The following is a 23,787-nucleotide window of genomic DNA, read 5'->3' as shown; positions in this document are numbered from 1 at the left end:
GCGTGCTTACCCGCTCGACATAATGCAGGTTGCTTATGCTTCAAGTCAGGTACCACGGGTGTAACCGTGATGGCGATCTGGCGGTCCAGATTTGGGGTGCTCTATCGTTGCCCTGCCAAGTGTTTTGCCGTTGAAATATACATATTGTTGGTAACCGTTTCCCTATACAGTTTGGCACGTTGCGTGCCGCGGAAGAATTGACAGATTCGACGCATCCGTCTAGAAAAATAATAAGGAGACAACACAATTATAAGTGGTTCCCTAAACATTGCTGAAGGAATTGATGCTACAAGACTCGTCAAAATGTGAGGCGCACAACAAGCCTGGTCGGAAAGCCGCGTATTTTCGCATCAACAGCGCATGGAATCAGCCGCGCGAATGCTGGTGCGTGTATCTGGTGTATGTGTGTGTGTGTTTTGCTAACGTTTGCATTTCCTTGGTGACGTATGTACCTAAATAAAGCGACCATGCATATGTATGCGCATCCGAGAGCCGTCCTTCATCTGTCGTCACGTGTGTACTCACGCGAGTGCGTGGGAGATATATATCGCAGACCCGTATACGGATGAAAAGGCGGCATAATGCACTTTATTCCCAGCATATTTCTGCGTATACATGCGGAACTTGCCGCCAAGAAGAAGAGGAAGACGTTTCTCTTCGGTGGCTGCGGTGGTAGCGGCCGCAGGTGTTTTTTTCACGAACGTTGCGTTTCGCAAGCCGCTTATAAGGAAACACGAGAGCGTCGTTTCAAAGCCGGCATCGCGAAAGCCGGACGGAGACGACTTATAGACCATACAACGGCCGCGGCGGACGTTCTTACGCGATCCTCCATCTCGCGGGCCAGCAATAAAGTCCCCAACATTATGGACAGGAAGCGCTCGCGACGGCTATCTCGGGCCGTGGCGTAACTAACTCGGCGCGAAAATGGACGATGCTATATTTTGCCGGGTCACGTGGGGGTCTCGCGCTTCCTCTGTGCGCTGCTCTCGACAAAAACCTGCCGGCATCGCGGCCCACCGGCGTTGCCTTGTGCCGTTCGTCTCCTTTCGGGAGAGACCGAGATACGTATTCGCTGTCCGTGCTCATACGAGAGCAGCGTGATCTAGCTCGACTGGTTATGCGAGTGTATAACCGACCACGAATCGTGTACGCGCCACGGTCGCGAATACATCATGCCGAGCGTGCAGGCCAGCGAGCTGTGCGGCGACCGTTTTCTGGACAAACTGGGGCCACATCCGGGTACGCGGACCGCGATTTTCACCGAAATACGCGAGAGATGCGCTGGCTTGAATAAGAAGTTGGAGATCAGAATGGTATACATTACTGGACTAGTTGGTTCGACATTTTGATGTAGTGTTCTTCTTCTTCTTTCTGGGGTTTTACGTGCCAAAACCAGGTGGTGGTGGTGGTGGTGGATTGTAGCAACAGGCGGGTTTAGCCTGGCGATCAAGCCAAAACCAGTTCTGATTATGAGGCATGCCGTAGTGGAGGGGCTCCGGATTAATTTTGACCACCTGGGGTTCTTTAACGTGCACTACAACGCAAGCACACGGGCGTTTTTGCATTTCGCCTCCATTGAAATCCGGCTGCCGCGGCCGGGATTCGATTTCAACTATAGGATAGAGCAGGGGAAAAGCAGATAAGTTGTCACTGAAATAGATGCTGTTAATTAGGTTAGGTCGTGTGACACTTACATGTTTTGTTTTTTTCAGCGTGAAGGCGGGTAACCCACTAGACAGGAGTCTGTTGTCTTGTCCGTTCGTAAATTTTTGGTCTCGCCCCTGAACAGTATGCACAAGACACTGCTATCTAGAAAAAAAACAAAAAAAAAACAAAGAACATGGACAGTACGCACAAAACGAACCCTCATGGAAGTGTATAAAATATGTGTCACACTAAATGTGACCGTTATAGAAGTATGTATGCACTGTGAATATGGTAACTGATGTAATGTAGCTTATTTTCAAATTTTACAAGAATACCGGCTACACTTTGCCCCAATAATTGTAATACGCACTAAATAATGTTGATTTAATTGCCCCAAATAAAGCTAATGTTAAGCCTAAATTAATGTGTGGCCTAGCGGTTGCGCTAATCGAAGTAAAATTTACAGGAACTTACAGAACCGGTTCTGCATGAACATTGACGCTGAAGTCTGGTGCGTATTGCTTCTGCAGGCTTCGATTAACATTGCTGCAATCCTCAAACCCAGCGAGAAATAACGCGATCATTCAATCCTACGTGTCTATTGTCGTTATTTGCTCTTTCGGGGTTCCGTTTACCTATATAGGCAAACATTAAAATGTGCACCTTCGTTATGTTACCATCTTTGGACTCTATCCGTGGCCGCCCGTTCGTCAACAAGCAGGGGTGCTGTAAATTAAGTTCATATGTGTTTGACCGTAACTATAGAGCGTAACCGTTCTTCACTATAATAGGTGAAAACCTGGGGCTATTCGAAACGTAAAGCTATTCCATTCTGATTTTATTCTGATTTCCTGACGTCAAGCTTACGCAACCGCCGACGTTGTTTGAACAGCGCAATTAAATGCCCTCCTAGTTTATGGGAGATCACTTTTGTTTGCTGTCAAAGCGAATAACATTGTCTATCCCTTGAGACGTCTTTCCTATCTAATTGGCTGACAAGAGGAGTGGCGCACTCGGAAGTGGAGATGGGGATTCGCTGGGGCCGAGCTAGCGCAACAACGCCCCCTAAATAGCAGGTCTGTGTCCTCTGCTTTATGACGTCATGCTACTTGCATGGACCGAAATTTCCACTGGCAAGCATGGCGGGATGAAAGCGGCGACGTCAGTATGACCGCGGCTTACTCGGGAGCATCCCCATTAGATTCTATGGCAATTGGGCAAGGTATAGCATGACGTTATGGATCGAAGTGCATAGGCCCTGTGTTATCTAGGAGGCGTTGGCTAGCGCAGTGAAAGTAGAAAACCGGTGAGGAGAGATCTGCCAGCTTCTGCGATTGGTCCGCTTCCCCTTGCGTATAGCTTGCGGTGGCTGGTCGAAAATCGCTGCGGCGTGCAACGGAAACTTACAAATGTCGCTAATACGAGTCCTCAGCGAAGAAGTGGTGGCAGAGCGATGTCGTAGACGTGCCGAAAGAGCACGACAACGTTATACCGCCGCGCAAAAATTTTGATTATAGGCAACAAAATCCAGTCTCGCCCCCAGCGCCCAATAGTATACCCAGTGCAAGAGCCATCGGCGGACAGACGTCTTCTATTGCGTTCGAAATGGGGTCACTCTGCGGCTATTAGAAAAAAAAATGTTTTCAGTTTTGTTCTGCATAATAATACATCTTTAGTGCGTACACGCCACTTTGACAACGCGAGGTATTGCTGTTTTGTGCCATCGCGTGCTACGATAGCGAAGTAGTCGTATATCCCGAAAACATTTTGAGCAACAGCGTTGCGCTAATGGTTAAAAAGGAGTAGAATCGGAAACGACTTCTTGTCCTTTTGTTCGGTATAATCATGCATAATCAGTATGCACTGGTCACATCAGAAGGGTAATTTTCGTATGGCATACATGGGGAGTTTTCGCAAGTGGACATGGTCCGAAATGTGTTGATCAATCGTAGGGGCTTAATGGTAAAATAGAATACAAACACATTGGAATAGCTTTACATTATATATCGCCCCTGCGAGTGCACTGTATATCGCTGTCTATAACTCACTGACTTTGTATAAATGGCGCCAGCAATTGACGTAGTCTTGTTTCCATAGCATCACGGTGGACGGGGAGGTACTTTTTTTTTTCAACACTGGTCTCTCCCCCTTTCCCTCCGTCTTCGGGAACTACGCTTCGGAGCGCCAAGGCACATAAGGCAGGTGCATTACGGTTTGGCGTGCAGAGTTTGTACTGAATGGTTAGGCCGTCATCGCGTATACCGGCAAACAACGCAATGAACAACAGATAGCCGGTAACAAACGCAATGGCTTAGCCGTCAAGTAGCTGGAAGCGTAACCTGCATTAAGAAAAAAAAGAAGACGATAAAGAAAAAAGCGGAGCGCGTTCACTTTGATACGGTTCGCACGCGATATACCGGAGGCCTATATGCGTGCTCCGCCAGCGCGCGCCTTCTTCGTGCCATGCCCCGTCTGCCACCCGTGCCGCGTATAATAATAATAAACGAGACCCTCCGCATTGCTTGCCGCTACGTAACACATCCGGGTTCACCGGGCCGCTCGCTCCCGTACGTTATAAGCGATGCTCTGGGAAAGTGGCGCTACCGAGCGCCCCATGTCTCGCCGAGCTGTTCTTTCGCACCTACACTGCGACCTGCTTCTATATGTGCCCTCCTTGTCGTGTATATAGTTAAAATGCGGGTCGATTGCGCCCCTTTTCCGGTTGCTTCCGCAGATACGCGCGTTGTATATATATTTATATATATAGTTTATATATACATATATACGTATATAAACGACGCCATCCCGCGAGTGCGCTGCATGCCGCGTTAGTTGGCCGCTTGTTGGAACCTGGAAGACCATGCCAAAGATTCGCGCTCTGAGCCGGCGTGTGTAGCGCACAGATTCGGTTCTATATAGTCGGTCGGTGTGTTTTCTAGTAGCGATTCGCTAAATACTGCGTCGCTTCTTTTTGGTGTCGCTCCTATAGTTCCTGGACTTCTCTCTTTTTGTTGTTCATTCTTAAAAAAAAATTGAAAGACGAAATGAAGCGACAGACTGCCACTTCCGCCGCCCTTTCTTGAGCCGCATGTGCTCATCTCTCCGCCCGATGGCCTCGTTTCCGCCCCAGCCGTTCTTTACGCTTAATCTCGAGCAGAATCGGCAGCGTCTGTCGTGGGTCCACCTGTGCGTGCTACAAATACTCACGTGACCTCTCGGTGTTCGCGCTGTTCGCGGGTAATGCGCGCGCAGATAAGTGGAAACAGCATGTGTCCCTTCTTAAGGGCGTGCGAAAACATACAGGAAGATAAAGCACTATACCGGCAACAGAGACTTCCGTTTGACCCGCTGGCCAACTGTATCACCAACTATACGGAAACGCTTTTTCGAACTGCAAGATCTTCATCGTGGGCCTTATTGCGCGGAAGTATAGCCCCGGAAACGTTAGATTTCGTTTATCGGTCACGCCTTAAGAGCTGGTTCACATATAGTGCGATTTTGTTCGCGATTTTGCAGGTGTGGCGAATGTGCTGTCGGCCCCTGTGTGCGTGCGATGTTTTTGATGTTCGGAGCTTCTGAACTTCCCTGAAAATTCTCACAAGCGTCATGGACGTGGAACCAGTAACATCACGGATATAGCTAGACACGTCCCTGCACTTTGCTTTGTTTTCATCGATGCCCGCCGAATAATCCTGTGCCACGAATAATGAACTATTCAGCTATAGGTGTTCCAAGATGCGAACATGGCAGCCACCGTGATCGGTATACTTGTGAAACGGCAATGCATAGTTCGCATTTGCGGAAATAGCATCGTGTAAAAGAGACGTCAGATGGCGCTAGCTGGCATCACCAGTATGCCGGTGATTGGAAGTGACGTTACTATCAAAGGCATGCGACGTGCTCCTCTACCCAGTCAAAAAAAGAAAGAAAACTATTGACTCCAATTATCTTTTCCCATAGGAATCAACTGGGACCAATAGGAACCAATTGAAAAATCTTTACTTCCAACCAGTTACGATTGGGTCAGAGGCGAAACCAATCGGAGTTGCCAATTAAAACTGAACTGTACGCAATTGGAAGCGATCGGAAAATCCCTAGTTCCAACTGGTTACGATTGAGTCAAAGTGAAACCAATTGAGTCCGATTGGACTTGCCAATTGGAATCAACTGGGCCCATTTGGGAAATCCTTACCTCCAATTGGTTACGATTGAGTCAGGGATGCAATCAATTGAGTCCAATTGAACTTGCCAGTTTAACCAGCTAGGCCCACCTTACATTCCCAACTGAGTCTTATTGGACTACCAATAGGAATAAACTAGCTAGAACGTAACCCATTCAAGGAAACTGGAATGAGTTGTATATATATATATATATATATATATATATATATATATGCATGCAGTACTAAGGCTATAGCAAACCTCTTTCTGACAGCTGGAATCCAATTTAGGTTTTCTTCGTGGGGTATATATATGTGTATAGGTATTGCCCATTGGTGCAATTTGTCATTCCAACCAATTGGTTTCAAACCAATTGTCACCCATCGGGTATAATTGGTCACTCCAACAAAAACCAATTGATCACGTTCCAGTTGGTTCAGTTGGTCCAGTTATGTACTAATTTACGATTGAAAATTTTCCAATTGGTACCATTAGGAAAATTCCCACTTGGAGTCAATTGATTTTTTTTGACAGGGTTGTGACGGCAATACCGTGATTTGTAGCGTTTGCTAAAGAACGAGGCTGTCGTCTTCCCGTATTCTCAAACTAGTCTACACTCTACCTCGAATGCACTGAGTAAAACGTCATAACTCGGCTGAAAAACCATTGCGCTCCAGAAATGCTCCTCGGTTATTTGTATATGACGAGGCACGATCTATATGATCGCGGTGAGCGCCCAACTACGAAATAAAATTGACTCAGGAATCACTGTGGAGTGTCATCGGAGCGCAGGGACGCAGTCATCAGTTCCCTGTGAATCCTTCTATTTGTGCAATGTAATTTTTATCACGCGGTAATGTTATGACGTTCCTGTGCCGTCGACACTTTATACGCGTATGCTTTGTTGTGATCTTCTTTTCTTTCGTCTCAGTGTAGTGTCTTGAAAACTTTTCCGCGTTAGGTTACTTCTCATGCGTTTTGCTACGGAGTGAACCGTTTCATCAGGAGTGGCTTGTCACAGCTCATGCGTTGATTCTGCATTACTCACGATATGCATTTACTCGCAAATCTATGTCAATCCACTTTGTATGTAGGGTGTTCATTTCACTCTAAACGGGTTGTGATTGTATCTCTCCTTTGTGTACCAGTCGATTTCGCGCTGGTAACGTGATTAAGAAAAAAAAAAACGGTTGGCGTACGCGAGAACTCTTTAATAACACTCCTTTGCAACCACAATCAGGGCATAAACAGTAAAATAATAAGCGTAAGCGTACGCCAGGCGAGCGCGTGGTATAGGAAAAAGGAATACAAATTGGCGAGAAACGAAGGAGTTGAGCAATTAGCCCAATTTGTATAGCGCCAGGACTCCGCAACGGAAGAAGGCTTGAATAATTACAAAAAGCAATAAAAGAAAGAGGGAAAATCGCCGCGTTTCAAATGCTAAAGTCAGCGGCGCCGAAACAATAAAGAAAGGTGCAGGAAACGTGAGGCCCAGCCGACGGGTGGCCGGTGTACACACTCGGCGATAACCGAGCCGGACAGCCGGACACGATCGCCGTTCGAGCGTGTCCGCAACACGTCCCCGCTATCCCAGCCGGCGGCCGCCATCAAGCCGTTCGAAACGGGCCTCGCGCGCACGCACACACACACCGCAATGACGAGATCCGCTGCGAGTTGAACGAAGCCCAGTAATTGCTTGTTCACCGGAGTCAAAACGCGCGGACTGGTTTTCCTAATTAATGCTTCCGTTGTCCAACTAATTTGGCCGGCTTCGTCGGCGGCGGTGGCGCCGTCACCGCGGGAGCCTCGTGTAACGACTTCATTTGCATGTATACGCATGCGCAAACCCCCACGGATTTGCATGGAGCCCTCCGGAGCTCCCATATATACTCGGCGTCCTATTAGGCCGCCCCGTTTTTTAAAGGGGTCGCGTCGTCAGAAGCTTGGCATACAGTCAACGGTACATTGGGCAACCTTCTTTCCTTCCTGGGCGATCAGTGTTTAAGCGCCACCTGCTGCTAAAGACATAGGCGAAGTGGCCCAATTAACTCTTTTAAAGCTGTGTCCATGAATGAGCGTACCCGTGGTTATGGAAGATGTGAATAGAAGCACGCGCGGAGCAGGGATCATGTTCGTGCTGGTTGAAGGCAGTGCCGCGGACAAATTATATATAGGGCCTAATATACAGCGAAGCAAAGCATCACACGAGCCAGCACAAAAATAGTTCAAAGAATAGAAGCACATCGGCAACATATAACGGACTTGATTGATGTTCCGGCCAGGGTATACTATATACAGTGCATGGGCTCGCTGTGGTACAAATATTAGCGGCTTTTAGCGGGCTGGGTGTTCGTACCAGCATCCGGTGATGGCGCGCCGGTTTATGAAGGTTTACGCGATAGTACGCGACTATTTCTTGATTCAGTATTGGAATGCTCGTTGAACCGCTAATATTGTTTTCTTTTTTTTGTGAGCGTGCAAGAAGCCCGCGAATACACGCAAAGTGGCTCGAGCGGCCGGTCGCGCGGCCATTTTGCGTGTATTCGCGGGCTTCGTTCACGCTCGGAAAAACACCTTTATGTAGCAGGTATTGAGCAACAGTAGCTGTATCGGGAAGTTGTCATGTTGCTGCACAATTTTCTCATTGACTCTTGTAATCTAAGTATAATATTCGAGAAGTTCATTAATTAAGACTAATTATGTAATTAGGCGGAATGCAAAACATTATCTGACTATCTGCAAGCGCCGGCAAACAACATTACCTTGGTTCTAGTTGACCAGCTACGTGGCATTTGCATGTGTTTTAAATATTGGTGCATGATAGCTGGCGGACCCTGTATATATATATATATATATATATATATATATATATATATATATCCTTTCTTAAACGTACCGCCCAAAGCTCCCGAAGTAATGAAGGGCCCCCACGAATTTGGCGTCCTGCTTTGCTCGGTCAAAATTTAGCACTATGTAAGCCCCAGCCTCCAGTGACACGTATCTTGTTGGCCAAGATAGTGAGAGACGAAACACCCACAAAAAAACTAGAAATATCAAAGAAACTATTAAACATCACGCCCTATACGCCACTAGGTGGTTAGGGATGCCTACAGATGACCAACATTCAGCGCTATATATATATATATATATATATATATATATATATATATATATATATAGGTCGTACATTCGGCAACCAACGCAACTTCGTATATATAGTTATACACTAAATCCCCCGGGTTCGGCATAGAAAGCCCTTAAAAAAAGCCGCGGCCCTGAGACCACTTTTTTTCCTTCCTCGAACTCTTCTTTTTCGTCCACGTCAAACGCGGCGCGTATACCCAGCTGCGCTATCGCCAAGCTGATCCCAACTGTTCGCCTTCCTTCCTGTCGTCGCGTGCTTCGGGACGCGCGCATTTCCCCAGATTATGCGCGGGAAAGCGGAGGCTGCTAATCTCACATTTGCATGCGCGTCCCCCATCGCTTAATTGCCGAACCAGCAGCAAGCAGCACTTGGCGCGTTGCCGCAGCAGAGGCGCGACCCAGTTTCTTTTTTTTTTTCTTGTTTCTTGATTTCTTTTTTCTTTTCCGAGTTTTTCGGCCCCGTTGCGTGAACGACGACAAAGCCGAACGAACCGATTTCAATGTAAGCGTTCGCCGGGGAAGTCGGTCTGTGTATGCAGATTGGTGTGAGCCCTGTATCTTCTAAGACGAGGGAAGGAGTGCCTATGGTGACTAGAAAAAAAAGTAATACTTTGCCTCCGGCGCAGTATAGTACAGTTTTGGGAGGAATCGGGAACACGAGGAAGTTCACTAGATCTGATAATGTTTGCCTTTTGTCTTTTAAATATTCTTGATCTTGTTACTCTCGTCCGTCTGAAATCGCGCAATTAACTTGCTTCAAGAGGACCTTCATTAACGTTATCCTAAGAAGATTTTTATTGTGTGCGCGTGAACTTTAGCAATGATATGTCACTGTATCTTTTTTTTTTATTTTGTCATTTCTTGTAATCGTCGCTTTTGTTACGACCGCCGCTTTGAACACAATCGTCGTGTAGGAGGAGAGGAGTAGGTGGCGCCACCAAATGCCGTTAAGTATAATCAAGGAAGGAGGGTATGCCCGATAATTCGCTTTGAAGGGGCGCCCCGATGAGGAGGTCTAATTCAGATTCAGATTGCCGAAGCACTGTTAAACCTGGACTATCATTTCTTCGGAGGAAAAAAAATTTGGTTACTATATCGGAGAAATGAAAGGTCAAAGTTCTTTTTTGTTTTAGAAAAATATCTTTCACCTAAAGCCATCCGCGTGTTTTAGCAAGCGTTGGGATTTGAACGGGCGCTTGAAGTTGCGGGAGTATAGGATGAACGTAGTAGATGGGCGTAGAATGCATCCGATATAATTTATTACTCAGTGCAACCGTATAACGATAGCAACAATAGCACGACGAGTGAAGGACAGAACGACGGGCTCGCTTTGCAACAGCAGTCAACGCAGTCAACGCAGTCAAAGGCATTCACATTGGCCAGTCAGTCAACCTCAAAATGTACGAAAGTGCCTTCACAGCATCGTGGGCCGAAGAGCGGTGCGGGTGATGTTGAAGCAATGCCGAACTCATCATCCATTCGTCGCAATGTGTTGGATAGCGTTCGCCTTTGGGATTCAAATCGAGGACAGGGCTGCAATAAATGCTCGGTGTTCTTCTTTTGGGGCTGCAGACATCGCACGCAGCACTGTCAGTCATTCCAATTAGTGCACTGTAAGCCTTCGTGAAGGCAACAAATGTCGGAAAAGAACGAAGAAACGAATGCATCACAGGCGGTTTCTCGTTTGTCGTGCCACCCGCATTCTACGACGGATTCGTACCAACCCGCCCGAATGTTAAAACGCGTTGAATTATTTTGTGCTTACGCTTCACCTGCTTTGTGGATGACCTTCTTCATTTTTTTTTCGTTTTTGAATTCGAGACACGCGCAACTAGAGAAAGCACACAGTCACACGCGTCTTTTCACGTCGTGTTGTGTTCGTCGCTCGAGTGAAATTTCACCCACGTCGTCTAGAAATGATTGTTCAATATATTGGCATTCTTCGATGGGCACGAGTGGAATCTTCGATAGCACAAGAAACACGGAAAGCCGCGATGTCGCACAAAAAAACAACAAGCAAGTGGCGGGAAAAGCTGGTGACGAAAGTCCGAGAAAGGTTGTCATCGCGGCCGTAAACAAGTCGGAGAAAGACAGCGTAATACGAACGTGGGAACTCGGAGTGTGTGCGTGTGTGTTGTATGTGTTTATGTGTGTGCGCGTGCGAGATAGGGCACGCAACATAAGCGATCGAGTCAATTCAACGGGACCCACGGAATAGCGAGAGAGGAATGAAAGGTCGGGGAGCCGCTCATTTTTATGCTTGACGTGTCTGTAGGCTGGCGAATGTTTCGGCGTGACTGGGTGATCAGGAGACGAAAGCGTATTCGCTGGGATTTACGAGACCCGCATTCGAGTGTGTGCGTGTCTGCAAGCGTGCCCGTGTTGAGTGCTTACGTGAGTGCGCGAGTGTGTGTTCCTAAATTGACGACTATCGCTCACGTAGTACATACTATGTGTGTGTGTGTACCCAGAAAAAAAGGCGTTTCACACACAGATCCTGCGAACTCCACGCGTTCTGTGCATGTTCGTATATAAACCTTCTTAAGATGCGGGCGACCGTCGGAGATAAAAAAAGAAAACGCACGTTCGTGGAGGAAAAGGAAATAAATATTACAGATGGAAAAAAAAAAAGCTTCGTTCCCCGGCCTCGGTAAAAGATTCTCTCAACTCCACCAGCGCTCGGCAAGCTCGCGACGGTTCTGTTAATCCGATGCGAGAATTCTTTCACGACCTCCGCAGGAAAGAGCGGCTCTCCCCGAGTGGTAATGAACAAGAAGCCCCGCATATATCAAAAGAAAGGATGAGAAAGGACGTAAAACATCACGATTCTCCGGCCGCGCGCTCGCTAAGCTAGCGTTGGTCGTATCCTTGCTCCAACTATTGCGTATATGTAAGAAGGCCTTGCGACCCGTTTTCTCTATGCGCGCACGTCGATTCCGCTGCCTGCCGACATCGCCGGACTTGGTTTTCCTAATTTTTTTTTCGTGCCTTAAGTAAGCCTTCACCAGAGTCGATCGCTGTATAGAGTGCGGTGCGCTTTTCTTTAGGCGACAAAGCCGCCTCCGCGCTGGTTGACCCTGGAGAAAGCGCCGGCCGCGCGATCCGGATGCTCCTGCCGCGCGATTGCCGAGCGCTGTAAAGCTGCGTTACCTCAGCTGCAGCTTTGCCACAGAGTGGATGCGCAAGGACGGAAAGCCGATTACGGTGGTGAATCGCTTGCGCGACAAAGCCAGCGTACAGGAACGACAAGTGCTCCTGTATGCATGGAAATGTGAGGAAAGATGGCAGGCAGCCGTGATACATAAAAAAAAATGACGAATACATTTTGTTACGCGATAAAAAGGAGAGGTTGGCGCACGAATGGAGCGTCTGCAACTCCTTCTATTGCGAAGAAGTTGATTTAAACAGGGGCTGTTACACACACCGTTATACATGTATCTGATACTATTGCGAATGTAACGTATTCATGTACCATACCGTGCATATTACGTAACGTACCACATATAACATGGTGTACATGCTATATTACATGATATATTGCATACATACTATATACTGTATATGTATAACAAGTGATTTTTCTACATGCAAAAAAGCACAATTAAAAAAAAACATTCTACACAATATAAAAAAGAACTGTCAGAACAACAGTGTCATCAAAGCCGCGCTCCCTCTTACGTACAAATCACAGCTGGACACAATTTGCACGGCACGAATCATCACGGACCTATATGCTTCGCCACATAAACCCTTCCCGATATATAGGTATTTGTGTATTGTATATAGGTGTATACACCATGATGTAAATACCTCACTTTGTGACTTAATTGATGCAGATGTCCCGCTTATCAGTGGTCGCGGATTCTCTCTCCATCCCCACGGCCGCGTTCTTATAGGGGAGCAGTTTTAAACCCAGGTGGTCTGAATGAATCCGCAGCCCCTCTCCTTCCACTAGACGGATGCTCCTTTATAAACGTAGAACCAGATGCTTCTTTTTCTGTTAATCTTTATTTTTATGCTTTGTTATAGCGATTAGGCTGTTTTCGATGAGCGGTAAATACATATTTTTATTGGACTTCAATATACTGCAATATGGTGGTCCTTGTCGTATTCATTCATCACCCAGTTTCAGTACAGAGCAGCGGGTTATAGTAATCCATAGCTCATGCCGATCTTTCTGCCTTTCTGCAATCAAATCCCTCTCTCTTTCGGCTTACATTTGTATCAGTAGGAAACGAAGAAGAAGATGCGGCGCCGCTGATTTTCATTCGTTCCTCAGAATGCTTATGTTCTCCTGTACTAAACATGAACTTCTCTTCGCCGTGCCGGTGGTTGCCATCTCCGCGACCTATGAGTTAGAAGTTAAGAAATAAAAGACGCGAGCCCTATTTTCTTCCCAGACAAACAGACTTCACTTGATTAGCATATATACCTAGTGCAGCTTTGCGCTCCATTAGGCAGACGGATGCGTCGAAAACATTCGCTTGCGCTTACTCGTAGCACATTTCAGAACAACATAGCGTAATGATATATATATATATATATATATATATATATATATATATAGAGAGAGAGAGAGAGAGAGAGAGAAAACGAAGAAATCAGGAACCAGACGTTCCTCCGGTTCGCTACCCTGTACTGGGGAAAGGGGATAATCCAGTGAAAAGAGAGAAAGGGTGTGTTCCAATTCTGGTCAAGATGGGAGACGGTCTACGTTGGCAGCTAAGAGGACATCTTTGGGCCCCAAGTAACGGAAGCCACCTGGAACAGGTCTGGAAGACGTCTTTGCGATGGCAGGTGACCTTGCCTTGACAAGTAAAGGCTGAGAAAAGCACATATTAGTACTGTATTTTAACACTTTGTGTGTGCGAACCTATGAAAAAAAAAACACACATACAATGTGCTTACGCTAAGCGTGCAAGAAAGTGCAGATACGTTTTCCTGTGAGCAGACGATCTTCCCTTCGAGTTTCCAAGCATTCTGCTCAGCCGCCATTTTGTTTGGACAGCAAGGTACCCTGCATCGTTTCTTACATGGATGCTGCCTTCGTGAAGTCTCTTTTGCCGGCTTCGTCAGAATTGGACATGGCTGCTGCCCGCTTTGCTGTCTATTTAGCCGTCTACGTTCAGTATTGGAACGCAGCCAAAGAAGGGAATAGCTAGAGAGAACACCGCTTTAGCGCACACTTGAAGGCACTAACTAAGTCTAAGAGAGCTCGCAGCTAGACACCAGTCGACTTGCGTAATGACAGATTTGCTCCACTATGTCACCAAGGAGTTCCCCCCCTCGAAACAGGTCTATCCTATAGGGGTGCCATTCTTCTGCGTGCCACTTATATATCGCACCAATTCTTCTCTAAGCTCATTTCGCGCCTGCCCCCTCCGGTATCCGAGTCACGAGAACGGTGTTATCGACTTGCGTGGCTGTATCGTATACGCGTATGGGACGTTTCGAGGACGGGTCCACATCGCGTCGTCCGGAGGACACCAGAAGTGGGTGCATCCGGGCGTGACCACCGAAGAGCAATGATGCACGCCCTATCGCAGCCGTCTTGCTCGACTTTTTGCGACGGGGCAGGGCGCCGTGGCGCTACTAGCGTAACGAAGCGGACCTCGCAATGCAGGCATGCCCACAAGCCGTGTAGCACAGAGGGGGCTGGATCGGAAGGCCCCATTTTCCTGCTGGACTGCCGGCATACCGAGACGGCACAAAAGGCAAACAAAAGAGAGAGAGAGAAAGAATCGAGCAAGAAAAAAAAAAGGAGACACGGCGGCCTTCGCTCCGATAACGGTGAGCCGGATTCCAGATGCTGCCGCCAGCTTGCGTGGCCGGATGCTTTTGGGTCCGGCGCGGTGAGCGCGCGGCAGCTCACTGGAACGATACCCCGTCTGGCACGGCGCTGATTCTACGGTATATAGTCTGCGCGGGCCGGTGCGTACGCGGACACGCCTGCGTGCCTCAATGCCGCGGAGTCGAACGAGATTCGGTGAACGGGTCGGCCACTGATAACGCCTCTTTTTCTTCTTATTGTTCTTCCTAAATGCGCCTCCCTCGTAGTGTGTAAAATCTAGGGATGCAGCGGTTCATCTCCTGGAGCACCATCTTTAGTGGGCTGACCGTCGATGTATACGTTGGTCCACTTTGTGGCGCGTGCTTAAAAACAGCACCTGGGAGTTACCCGTAACCTACGCGCTTCTATACACTCGGTGAGAAACTAAGAGTGTTGTACAAGCTCCGCCCGCAAAACCGCAGTACACCCGCTCACTGCGTTTCCACCGCTCCAAAACGTAGTTCCCGACAACGGCCGGTGATGAAAAAAAGTTGATTCGCCCCCGCGATGACGTCACGGAAATGAGTGAACGTAACTGACTGGCGCAAATCTGTATAAATTTGCTTTGAGTTGGACAACAGTGCATTTCACAAGCACTTCGTTCTTAGGTAATCACCGAGTAAAGCTTTATATATACAGGGTGTTTCAGCAAACACTTTCAAAAATTCTTAAAGGCTGCCTGTGGCAGATAGCACAATTCTCGTTCATGAGCTGGTCTACTCGAAGAGGCGGACATTATTAGCACAAGAAATTAAAATGCATAATCGAATAATTAACATAAATTTACTAATTAAGTTTTAACTAATTACCTGATGGCCCATATTGCAATTTACAAATTGTAGCCGTGGAGTTCGCAAGGCGGATCCACTTGAAACGAATTCTCGAGATCACACCAGTTTCGAGATATTAATTCCCGAGCTTTGCGGAGAAATGCATTGACGTTCCAGTTAGTTTCTTAAAAAACGTCGCTTTATGCATTGGTGCACAAAGTGAACTGGAACACCAATGCATTTCTCGGCAAAGTTCGGGAATTAATATCTCGAAACTGGTGTGATCTCGAGAATTCGTTTCAAGTGGATCCGCCTTGCGAACTGCACGGATACAATTTCTAAATTGCAATATGGATAATCATGTAATTAGTTAAAAACTTAGTGAATTTTTGTTGATTAGTCGATTATGCATATCAATTTTTTGTGCAAGTAATATCCGCCTCTTCGAGTAGACCAGCTCATTAACTAGAATTGGGCTATCTGCCACAGGCAACCTTAAATAAATTTTGAAAGTGTTCGCTGAAACACCCTGTATATATATATATATATATATATACTTCCAGGTCTTAATCAGAATTTGTAACAAGTATATTTGCGCGTCGGTGCAGTGTATGCGCCGCTTGTGTGTTTGTCTGATCGCAAATTTGCATAATTTAGGTGCTGTGATCACAATCTGTCGAGCACCTCTAGTCGAAAGTCTTGTTCGCAACTCCAAGTGTGCTCGCAACTGGTGCTCTTTCTCTCGCCTTCTTCCTTCTTCATTCGTCACTACACCCCCCTCTCCCAGTGCAGGATAGTAAACCAGACGTGCGTCTGGTGAACCACCCTTCTTTCCTTTGTTTCTAGCTTTCTCTCTCTCTCGCCTTGAGTTGCATGCTAGCCGATCAGACGGCCCCGCAGCTTCTCACTCAGCGTGTCTCTCCAGGCGAGCGTTCCTCGCAGACGGCATACTTTTTTTCCGGCAATGTTCCGTCTTGCGAGAGACACGTGACGGTTTCCGTCTGGGAGGTGTGACCACCGAATGACTAGGTTCGGCGCTCGTGAGACTTGTCCCACATTCTCGTGATGCGTGCCCTCTCTGTCCGCGCGCCTTATCATCGTGGGGTCCGTCCGACGCGTCAATGTATCACATTCTGTCTTTCAATGTTCGCGCACGCCCGAACCCCGCGGCTGTCAGACACGTCGCTGACGTCGAACCCTATACAGAGTGCCCGATTCACACCAAGGCGTCGCACTTCGGCCGGCCCCAGAAAAAATAAAATGGGTGAACTATTCGGATTGACCCCTTCCTCTATGTCGCAGCCTTTCGACCCTTGACGCCATCCCAGATACGTGTGTCTATAATTTGTATCTCCAGTTCGTGAAGCGTGGCGAAAAGGGGCTGGCAGCGTCTTCTTAAGGGCGTTTAGCCACTTGTTTTTCTTTCTTAGCACGCTGGCATCAACCCGCTGGCCTACAATAGGATTCCTCTCTTCTCCTCTGATTGCAGGTTGAGCCGCGGCGATCGAATCGCGCCTCCGGACACTCGTCCAGGCGTGAGCGAACGACCATCCGGAAAGCTCACGCCAGTGACTTGACTGCCTGGTACCGTGGCTTCGCATCGCGGCATCGGTGTGGATACGAACATGAAGCCCTGACGGGCTTCTCTCTGTGAGGTGGCTCGTCTCTGCGCGCGAAGGCTACGTATATACACAGCGGTCCACGGCCGGTCGGTGCCATGGCGTTCCGACGGGGCGCCAAGGAGATGAAGAAGCAGTCGTACTACGTGTGGTTCCTGGGCGCCAAGGAGTCCCGCGGTCTCCGGGGCCTCGAGTACATCGGGCCCGTGCTGCGGTTCCTGCTGGAACGGGAGCGGGAAGTTGAGCCGCCCAAGGTCACCCTCCAGGTGAGGCCACGTTTCTTCGTCCGAGCTCAAGCCAAGCGTGCTTGAAAACTAAGTGTAGGAGTGCTCTGCCTGCATTGAGTTCATTTGCAATTGTAGGCACGCAAAAAAAATGCCTATTTGATGCCGGCAAATTATCATTGTTAACTTACGTGTATAGCGAGTTACGTGTAGCCGAAGGTCTGGCTACGACTCCCTATAGGGCGGTAAGGTGTGTTCCCATCCTCTTTCATTTCCCTTTATACCTGAACATTTCTACGCTTCAATTAAAACAACAAATACTTTCCCCTATGCTTTAATTCCCGGGCTTCATTAACTGTTGGCTTCATAAAGTTGTTACTAACAAAAATCGGGCCCCTCGATTCCCCTTCTCGTTTATGACATGACTGAAACGCATGTGGGCGCCTTGTTTGTTGATCAGCGATAACGCCAGAGATCCTACATACAAATAGCCCCATCGACAAAAAATACCGTCCTACTATCCAAATTTACTGTAACACTCGGCGGATGCCCTGCGTAGCGGTTAGTCGCAGTTCGAAAGACCTTAATAGACTTCACCGATCAATTCTCCTCGATCAAGGAGGAGGAGGAGGAAAGAAAGGGAGAAAACAGGGATGCTAGCTGGAAGAGCGTCCACGCGGGGAGATGGGAAAAGGGGGAAGAGAAAAAGCAGAGAAAAAGTGCTCGATGAGGAATGTCATGGGCAGTCATGAACTTTGGTTCAAATAGGGGCGTCTGCGATCTTTAAGAGGAACGATGCTGTTTTGTTTACGTGTCAGGAATAGCGAACGAGCGTCAAAGCAGGCATGGCGGTGAGCACTCGGACTCTGACGTCTTGCACTCTGTCGGAAGTTTTCGCTGCCAGTATAAGCTCCAAAAATTTGCAGAATGCGGCAAGCTTGTCCTTATACCTTCTGCACTTGTGTGGTAATGCAGTGACCCGCGTTTTTGTTGTAACAACTTGAAACAAGATAGCGCTCTCAGCTGCTCTCCTTACTCAAATTTCAAGACAATATTGTATTTTTTTCTGCTTGTTCAAAAAAAAAAAAAGCACCTGCAGTCACTGTTTGCCTGTTTTGTCCGGCCTTTTGTGTGCCGTATAGCATTGAGTGCTCGTCCCTTCGAGGTCGACAAATGCCCGCAACAATTTTTCCTTCTAATCAATTGTCTGAATAAAGCTGGCAAACAAAAATTCCATGTGCATTATTTAACCATGTGAGCCGCAGAATGCGGCCTTATTTTGTGTTATCTCTGTTACGAAAAAGCAGTGGTTAGTTGAAAGAGCTTTCTTTTAAGCTGTTAACATGGGGGCGCATACTTGTAGTCCTGCAAACATAAATACGAGTGAAGACAGGGAACCCAAGCCCCCCCCCCCCCCCCCCGCCGTGCAATATATTGAAATATAGTACACAGTTGATGAAATATATACTGCTGAATTTCGTTCAGGTAAACCTGTCGCATGTTATATTTTTAAACTTGCTATACTTCTCGATGTGTAGTGCAAGACGTAAACCGCCATTCCTTGCGATGATCGCATACCGTAACATGACCAGTGTTACTTATACGTGTGTGTCCTTTATTTTTTGTTTCACTGCAGGTCAGCGGCAAGGGCATCAAGATGGTTCAGAACATCGCCCGCGGCGTTCGGGGCAAGATGGAGCAGGTGAAGCACCTGATCCCCCAGCACGCGGTCACGTGCGTGCACCAGGACGGCGACCTGGTGTGCTGCATCCTGCTGCTCTACAACCCGGTCACCAGGTGCCCCGTGCACGTGCACGTCTACCGCTGCGACTCGTCCGAGACGGCCACCATGCTGCGCCAGCAACTGCAGCAGCTCGTCGAGCGGCCCGACAACCAGACCAAGTTCCGCGAGATCGAACACCGGCTGGCAGCCAAGGGCCTGCTGCGCGAGCACTCCTTCCACAACCACCACCATCACCACCACCCGGGTCCGCCGCGGATGCCCTCCGACGGCAGGACCGAGGACGGCTCCGAAGACCGCAGCGACGTCTCCGAGGAAGAGGAAGAGGGTCTGGCCACGTCTCCGCCCCGAAGGCCCGCCGCGGTTCTTCCTGCTCCGGTCCGCGGCGCGGCCTCGGTCGGCTCGGCCACGTCTAGCGACCGCATGGCCAGCCTGTACGCGTCCCTGGCTGCCGAGCTACGCGAGAAGCTGAGCAACCCGGAGCGCGGCCCTCTCCTGCTGCCTCCCAAGGACTACGGAACCGTGTGCAAGAGGTCATCGGCGAGGCCCGAGGGAGGCTCCAAGTCGAGCAGCGGCATCGGCTCCGACGAGCTCCTGCCCCGCGAGCTGGACTCGTCTTCCGACGAAGAGTGGCCCGCCCACCACCAGCATCAGAAGCGGGAGCAGCGCAGGAACCGCCGACCGGTCTCCTTTCCGGCGGCCGCCGCCGCCGCTGCCACGGTCTTCGGCGCACCGCAGCAGAAGCAGCGCCAGCCGCATCCGCCGCACCGCCAGATCCAGACGCCGCAGCCATACCGCAACGGACAAGTGCCACAGCAGCAGAGACCGTTCTCGCAGCAGCAACAACACCCGCCGAGCCACCGACAGTCGGCGTCGTCCAGGCAGATGGTTGTGCCCGAGTCCAGGGCGTACCCGCAGCATCATCAGCAACAGCAGCAGCCACAGCCAGAGCCTTTAAGGCAGCACAACCAGAAGAGAAGCAGGGACTACAGGCACAGCTTCGTGGAGCCGTCGACGCGTAGGCCCTTGCCTCTGTAAGAAAGGAAAAATATATATATATATTACGAGGCGACGATTCGCAACCCTCGTCTGTTCGAGGCGTAAAGCGAAGCCAGTCTATACACGGATGCCAACCGCTCAAGAGACGACGTTTACACGGACGAGGCCAGCTTGGCGTCGCCGCGCAGTCCTATACGCCGCTCTCAGCTGTACAACTTCACATTTGTACGAGTCGTGCAGAGCGGCGTGCCTCCGGACGAACCCTGCGTGACGTGGCATCCAAGGATATGTGGAGTCAGGTTGCCGGAAATGACTTTCAGGGCGCCGAGGTTCATCTTCACAGTGGACAGAGGACTTGTGAAGTACTGAGGCTTCCTCTTCAAGAGTGCGCGAGTGCGCCAGCTTTTACGCCGGCAGTCCTTGAGCGCCAGTGTGGATTCGATCCAGGCGCTCCCGAAATATTTCTGGTGACTCCAGGGAAGATCCGCGTAGGGTTTATAGTTAAGGAACTGAGCGTGGAAGGTGAAACAGAACCGCACCCTGAGACTTCAAGAAAGCCGGTGACGACTTGCAAAGCGTGCGACTTTGCAACGATCAACGAAGTGTGTGTCGCTAATGTGAGTTTCTTTTTTTGAAAACGGGCACTTCACCGCAGTGCGCGTACGTCTGCCGTGGCCGAGGCTACGCGTCTTGGGCATGCTCAAGATCTCGCAAGACCGGTGTTTTTTTGGACGAGGGATTGTTTCGAACGAGTGCCACTCTACGCTGCTGTATACGATTTGTGGCTCAGCCAGCGAGCTGAACTTTGTAGTGTGCGTCAAGTCCCCAGCAGCGCCCTGATTCATTGAATACACACAACTGATTAACAGGCCTCCGATAAGGCGTGGGATAGCAAATCGTGTAACACCGGGTGAATACGGTAGACCGGACCTTCCAACGCCGCCACTGCCAACAGCTAACGACCACTGGAAGCAACTACACAAGCTTGAACCGCGTCTCCAGGAGCATCGTTCGCGATGACGATGCTGTTTCTTAAAAAAAAAATATTTTGACTAAAAGAAGCTGCACTTTGCTGCGGCGGCGCGCTTGTGGACTTGTTTTTCAACTTCTTCAAATGACGCTAGTAATAAAATAAAACTAAGGCGAGAGACTTTTCATTGACTCAATGTGTGTTAGATTGCCTTGAAATGCGACTGCAGAATAGAAGCTTGGAGGGGGGAAACGTTGGTTCTTTGTATTACGACGGTGACCATTTGTGTTTCAGGGCAGCGAAGGAAGTTGATATACAGGGGAAAGAAAGAAAGCATGTACAGCTGCAGCGGAAAAAGATTAGCCCAAGTGACTGATCCCTCGATCAGATAAATTGTGGAACGCGACGCTGTCTTTCCCTAGCACGCCGAAAACGAGAGTGCCAGGCACCCCGTCTTTGAAACATGAATCGTGTGGCACTTTAAGTAGCATTGTGCACGGAAACAAGAGCACCGCGTACCGCAATTTCCCTGCTCCGGTCATCGGCCACTGGTGCTTATATTTTCCGCTGCAGCTGTACATGTAGGTTTTCACGACATCCACGTCAGAACTCTTGAATTTGTAAAAGAAAAATTGAGGCAGAACTCATCCTTTGGGGTCATTTATCGTCGTTAATGCGATTCGCATTCAAGTGATGGTGCACACGTAATTTGGTGGCGGGTGATTCATTATACTGAGAGGATTGGTAAAGATTCGTTTAATGTTCAGCAATTATGAAACTCGTTATGTTGTAAGAATGGTGAGAGGCGCAATATTCATTACATATGTGCAGGTGATGAGGACACACGTAACTAGAGGTGAAAGAAGGATTCTTTTGAGAAATGTTCGTGTTCAGAAATGTCACTTCACAAGCTACCGCCATTGTTTTCTCGCCGTGTGATCTGGTTTTAAGGTCAAAAGAGAGAACGGAAAGAGCCGCCGCCGAAACACGGCGTCATGTATGAGCCGTGTACTGGAAACGGGCTCCTCTCTCACGCTTTCCTCTGGACACGCGGCGCCATCTAGCAGCGCGCGCCCGAAGTTGCTCTGCTTTTGCGTGGCCTCTGATATTGCTAACTTTGAGAATTAATCCGTGTTCTCCAAGGCCCGAGCGTGTCCTAGCGGTTACAGCACCGGGCTGCTGTTCATCGGCGACCCAGGTTCGATGCTGACTAGTACCGAAGTTTTTCTAGTCATTGTTTTGATTAGAACGATTGCCGGAGCAAAGAGGCTAGACACACGATACAAACCGCAAAGTGTGGGGTAGTAGGCTAAGAATGCTAATCGCATTAAAAAAATAAATTATCGTGTGTTTTTTTCTGAGCCGACGCGCTTCCTAATGACACTGGGGAGGAATTCACAAAGCTCTTTGTTCGTAAGTGCTGTTTGTCAAGCCCAGTCCAGACTCATGATTGGCTGAAATATACTCTCATGAATCATTCTAGCGCGATACGTTTTTGGGAATACGGGCCTTGGGGAGGGAACTGGTCTGAGACTATGATTCGCATGGTGGTCGGTACATTTGCAATTGGCAGCTGTCCTAATGGTTTACTGTAATTAGAATGCGTTCGTTTCTAAAGCTTGAGAATGTTGTACTGCAGTGGCGTCTAGCGATGTTAAGCGAAAAATCTGGACCATACCACATACTGCAGAACAAGTGGGCGTTTAACAATACCTGAGGTCAGCTAACGGGGTAAGAAGTTACCCAAAGGACATCAGGAGGATCTTATTGGCCACCGGCACATCTATCCTCTGGTGCTATCTTCGACATCGTCAAATTCCACTGAATTGCCAAATGTTGTCAGGTCCGATTCGTCAATGGGTTGCTACGGCCTCTCTGATTGGCTCAAACAGTCGCCAGGGCAAAATTAGACAGTATGGCGGAATTTGACGACGTAAAGAATAACACCCCTCGCTGAGATTGCAGGGAATTGCTCCACCAAGCTTAATTGCTTCAGCCGAGATTGAGAATCCCGAAAGCTATACGGTAGGTGTGCCGTTCTGTACGCCATCATTCAATCAAGGTGCATCTTTGATGGGCTATCAAGACCCGGCAAACAGCGATGTTGTACCCGGCGCATTGTGAACCATGCAGTGCATGATGCCACGCCGGCCCGCCTTCTGCAACTGAGCACACCTGTCTCCTACACAATCTGTTTGGTCACACAGGACTGGCAAGGTTGCCACCATAAATATACTGAAAATGAGTGGCGATAGCTTGGTTTCGAGGACGTTGAGTGTCTCTAGGAACCTTCGTTGTTGGCTACGCGGGCAAGTCTGTGAAATAAGTGAAAATTATTTGACATAACCGCGATGTTCGTGGCGCAGACAAAGAACGTCTACGAGGGCTTGACCAACGGTCGGCCACCTTGCGAAAACTTGAGCATTTTGCCGTACGTACATAAAAACGGTAAATATTGTAGTAACATGTCGTCAACATAGAAGAAACGCTGGAAGCGCAGAGCTAAGAAAAGCATAACTACACCGATGGAACAGCCGCGAATACAACCACCATTAAAGAACAATGCACTGATCAGCAAATCATTTATACAAATTCTAGTCATAACTAAACTATAAACTAGAAATGTGCAAGCTCTATATCACCCGCGGTAATGTGGATAGAGTTACATGCACGTGGGTTAGA

The 23,787-nt window shown here is 48.5% G+C and overlaps 1 protein-coding gene across 2 annotated transcripts in view; it reads left to right on the top strand.

Moving 5' to 3' along the window:
* The window catches only part of LOC119445606 (uncharacterized), a 131,773-nt gene extending 110,485 nt beyond the window's left edge, over positions 1-21,288 (top strand). For both annotated transcript variants that reach the window (XM_049663449.1, XM_037709867.2), the window contains 2 exons: positions 17,042-17,437; positions 19,032-21,288. In XM_049663449.1, coding sequence (XP_049519406.1) covers positions 17,270-17,437; positions 19,032-20,174 — 1,311 coding nt within the window. In that variant the 5' untranslated portion in view covers positions 17,042-17,269 and the 3' untranslated portion in view covers positions 20,175-21,288. The remainder of the gene's footprint in view (positions 1-17,041; positions 17,438-19,031) is intronic.
* Positions 21,289-23,787: the final 2,499 nt, after the last annotated feature.

Source organism: Dermacentor silvarum, chromosome 3 (genome assembly GCF_013339745.2).
Source record: "Dermacentor silvarum isolate Dsil-2018 chromosome 3, BIME_Dsil_1.4, whole genome shotgun sequence".
NCBI lineage: Eukaryota > Metazoa > Arthropoda > Arachnida > Ixodida > Ixodidae > Dermacentor > Dermacentor silvarum.
Note: the sequence above shows the minus strand (reverse complement) of the source record. Positions and strands in the feature narration are given on the sequence as shown.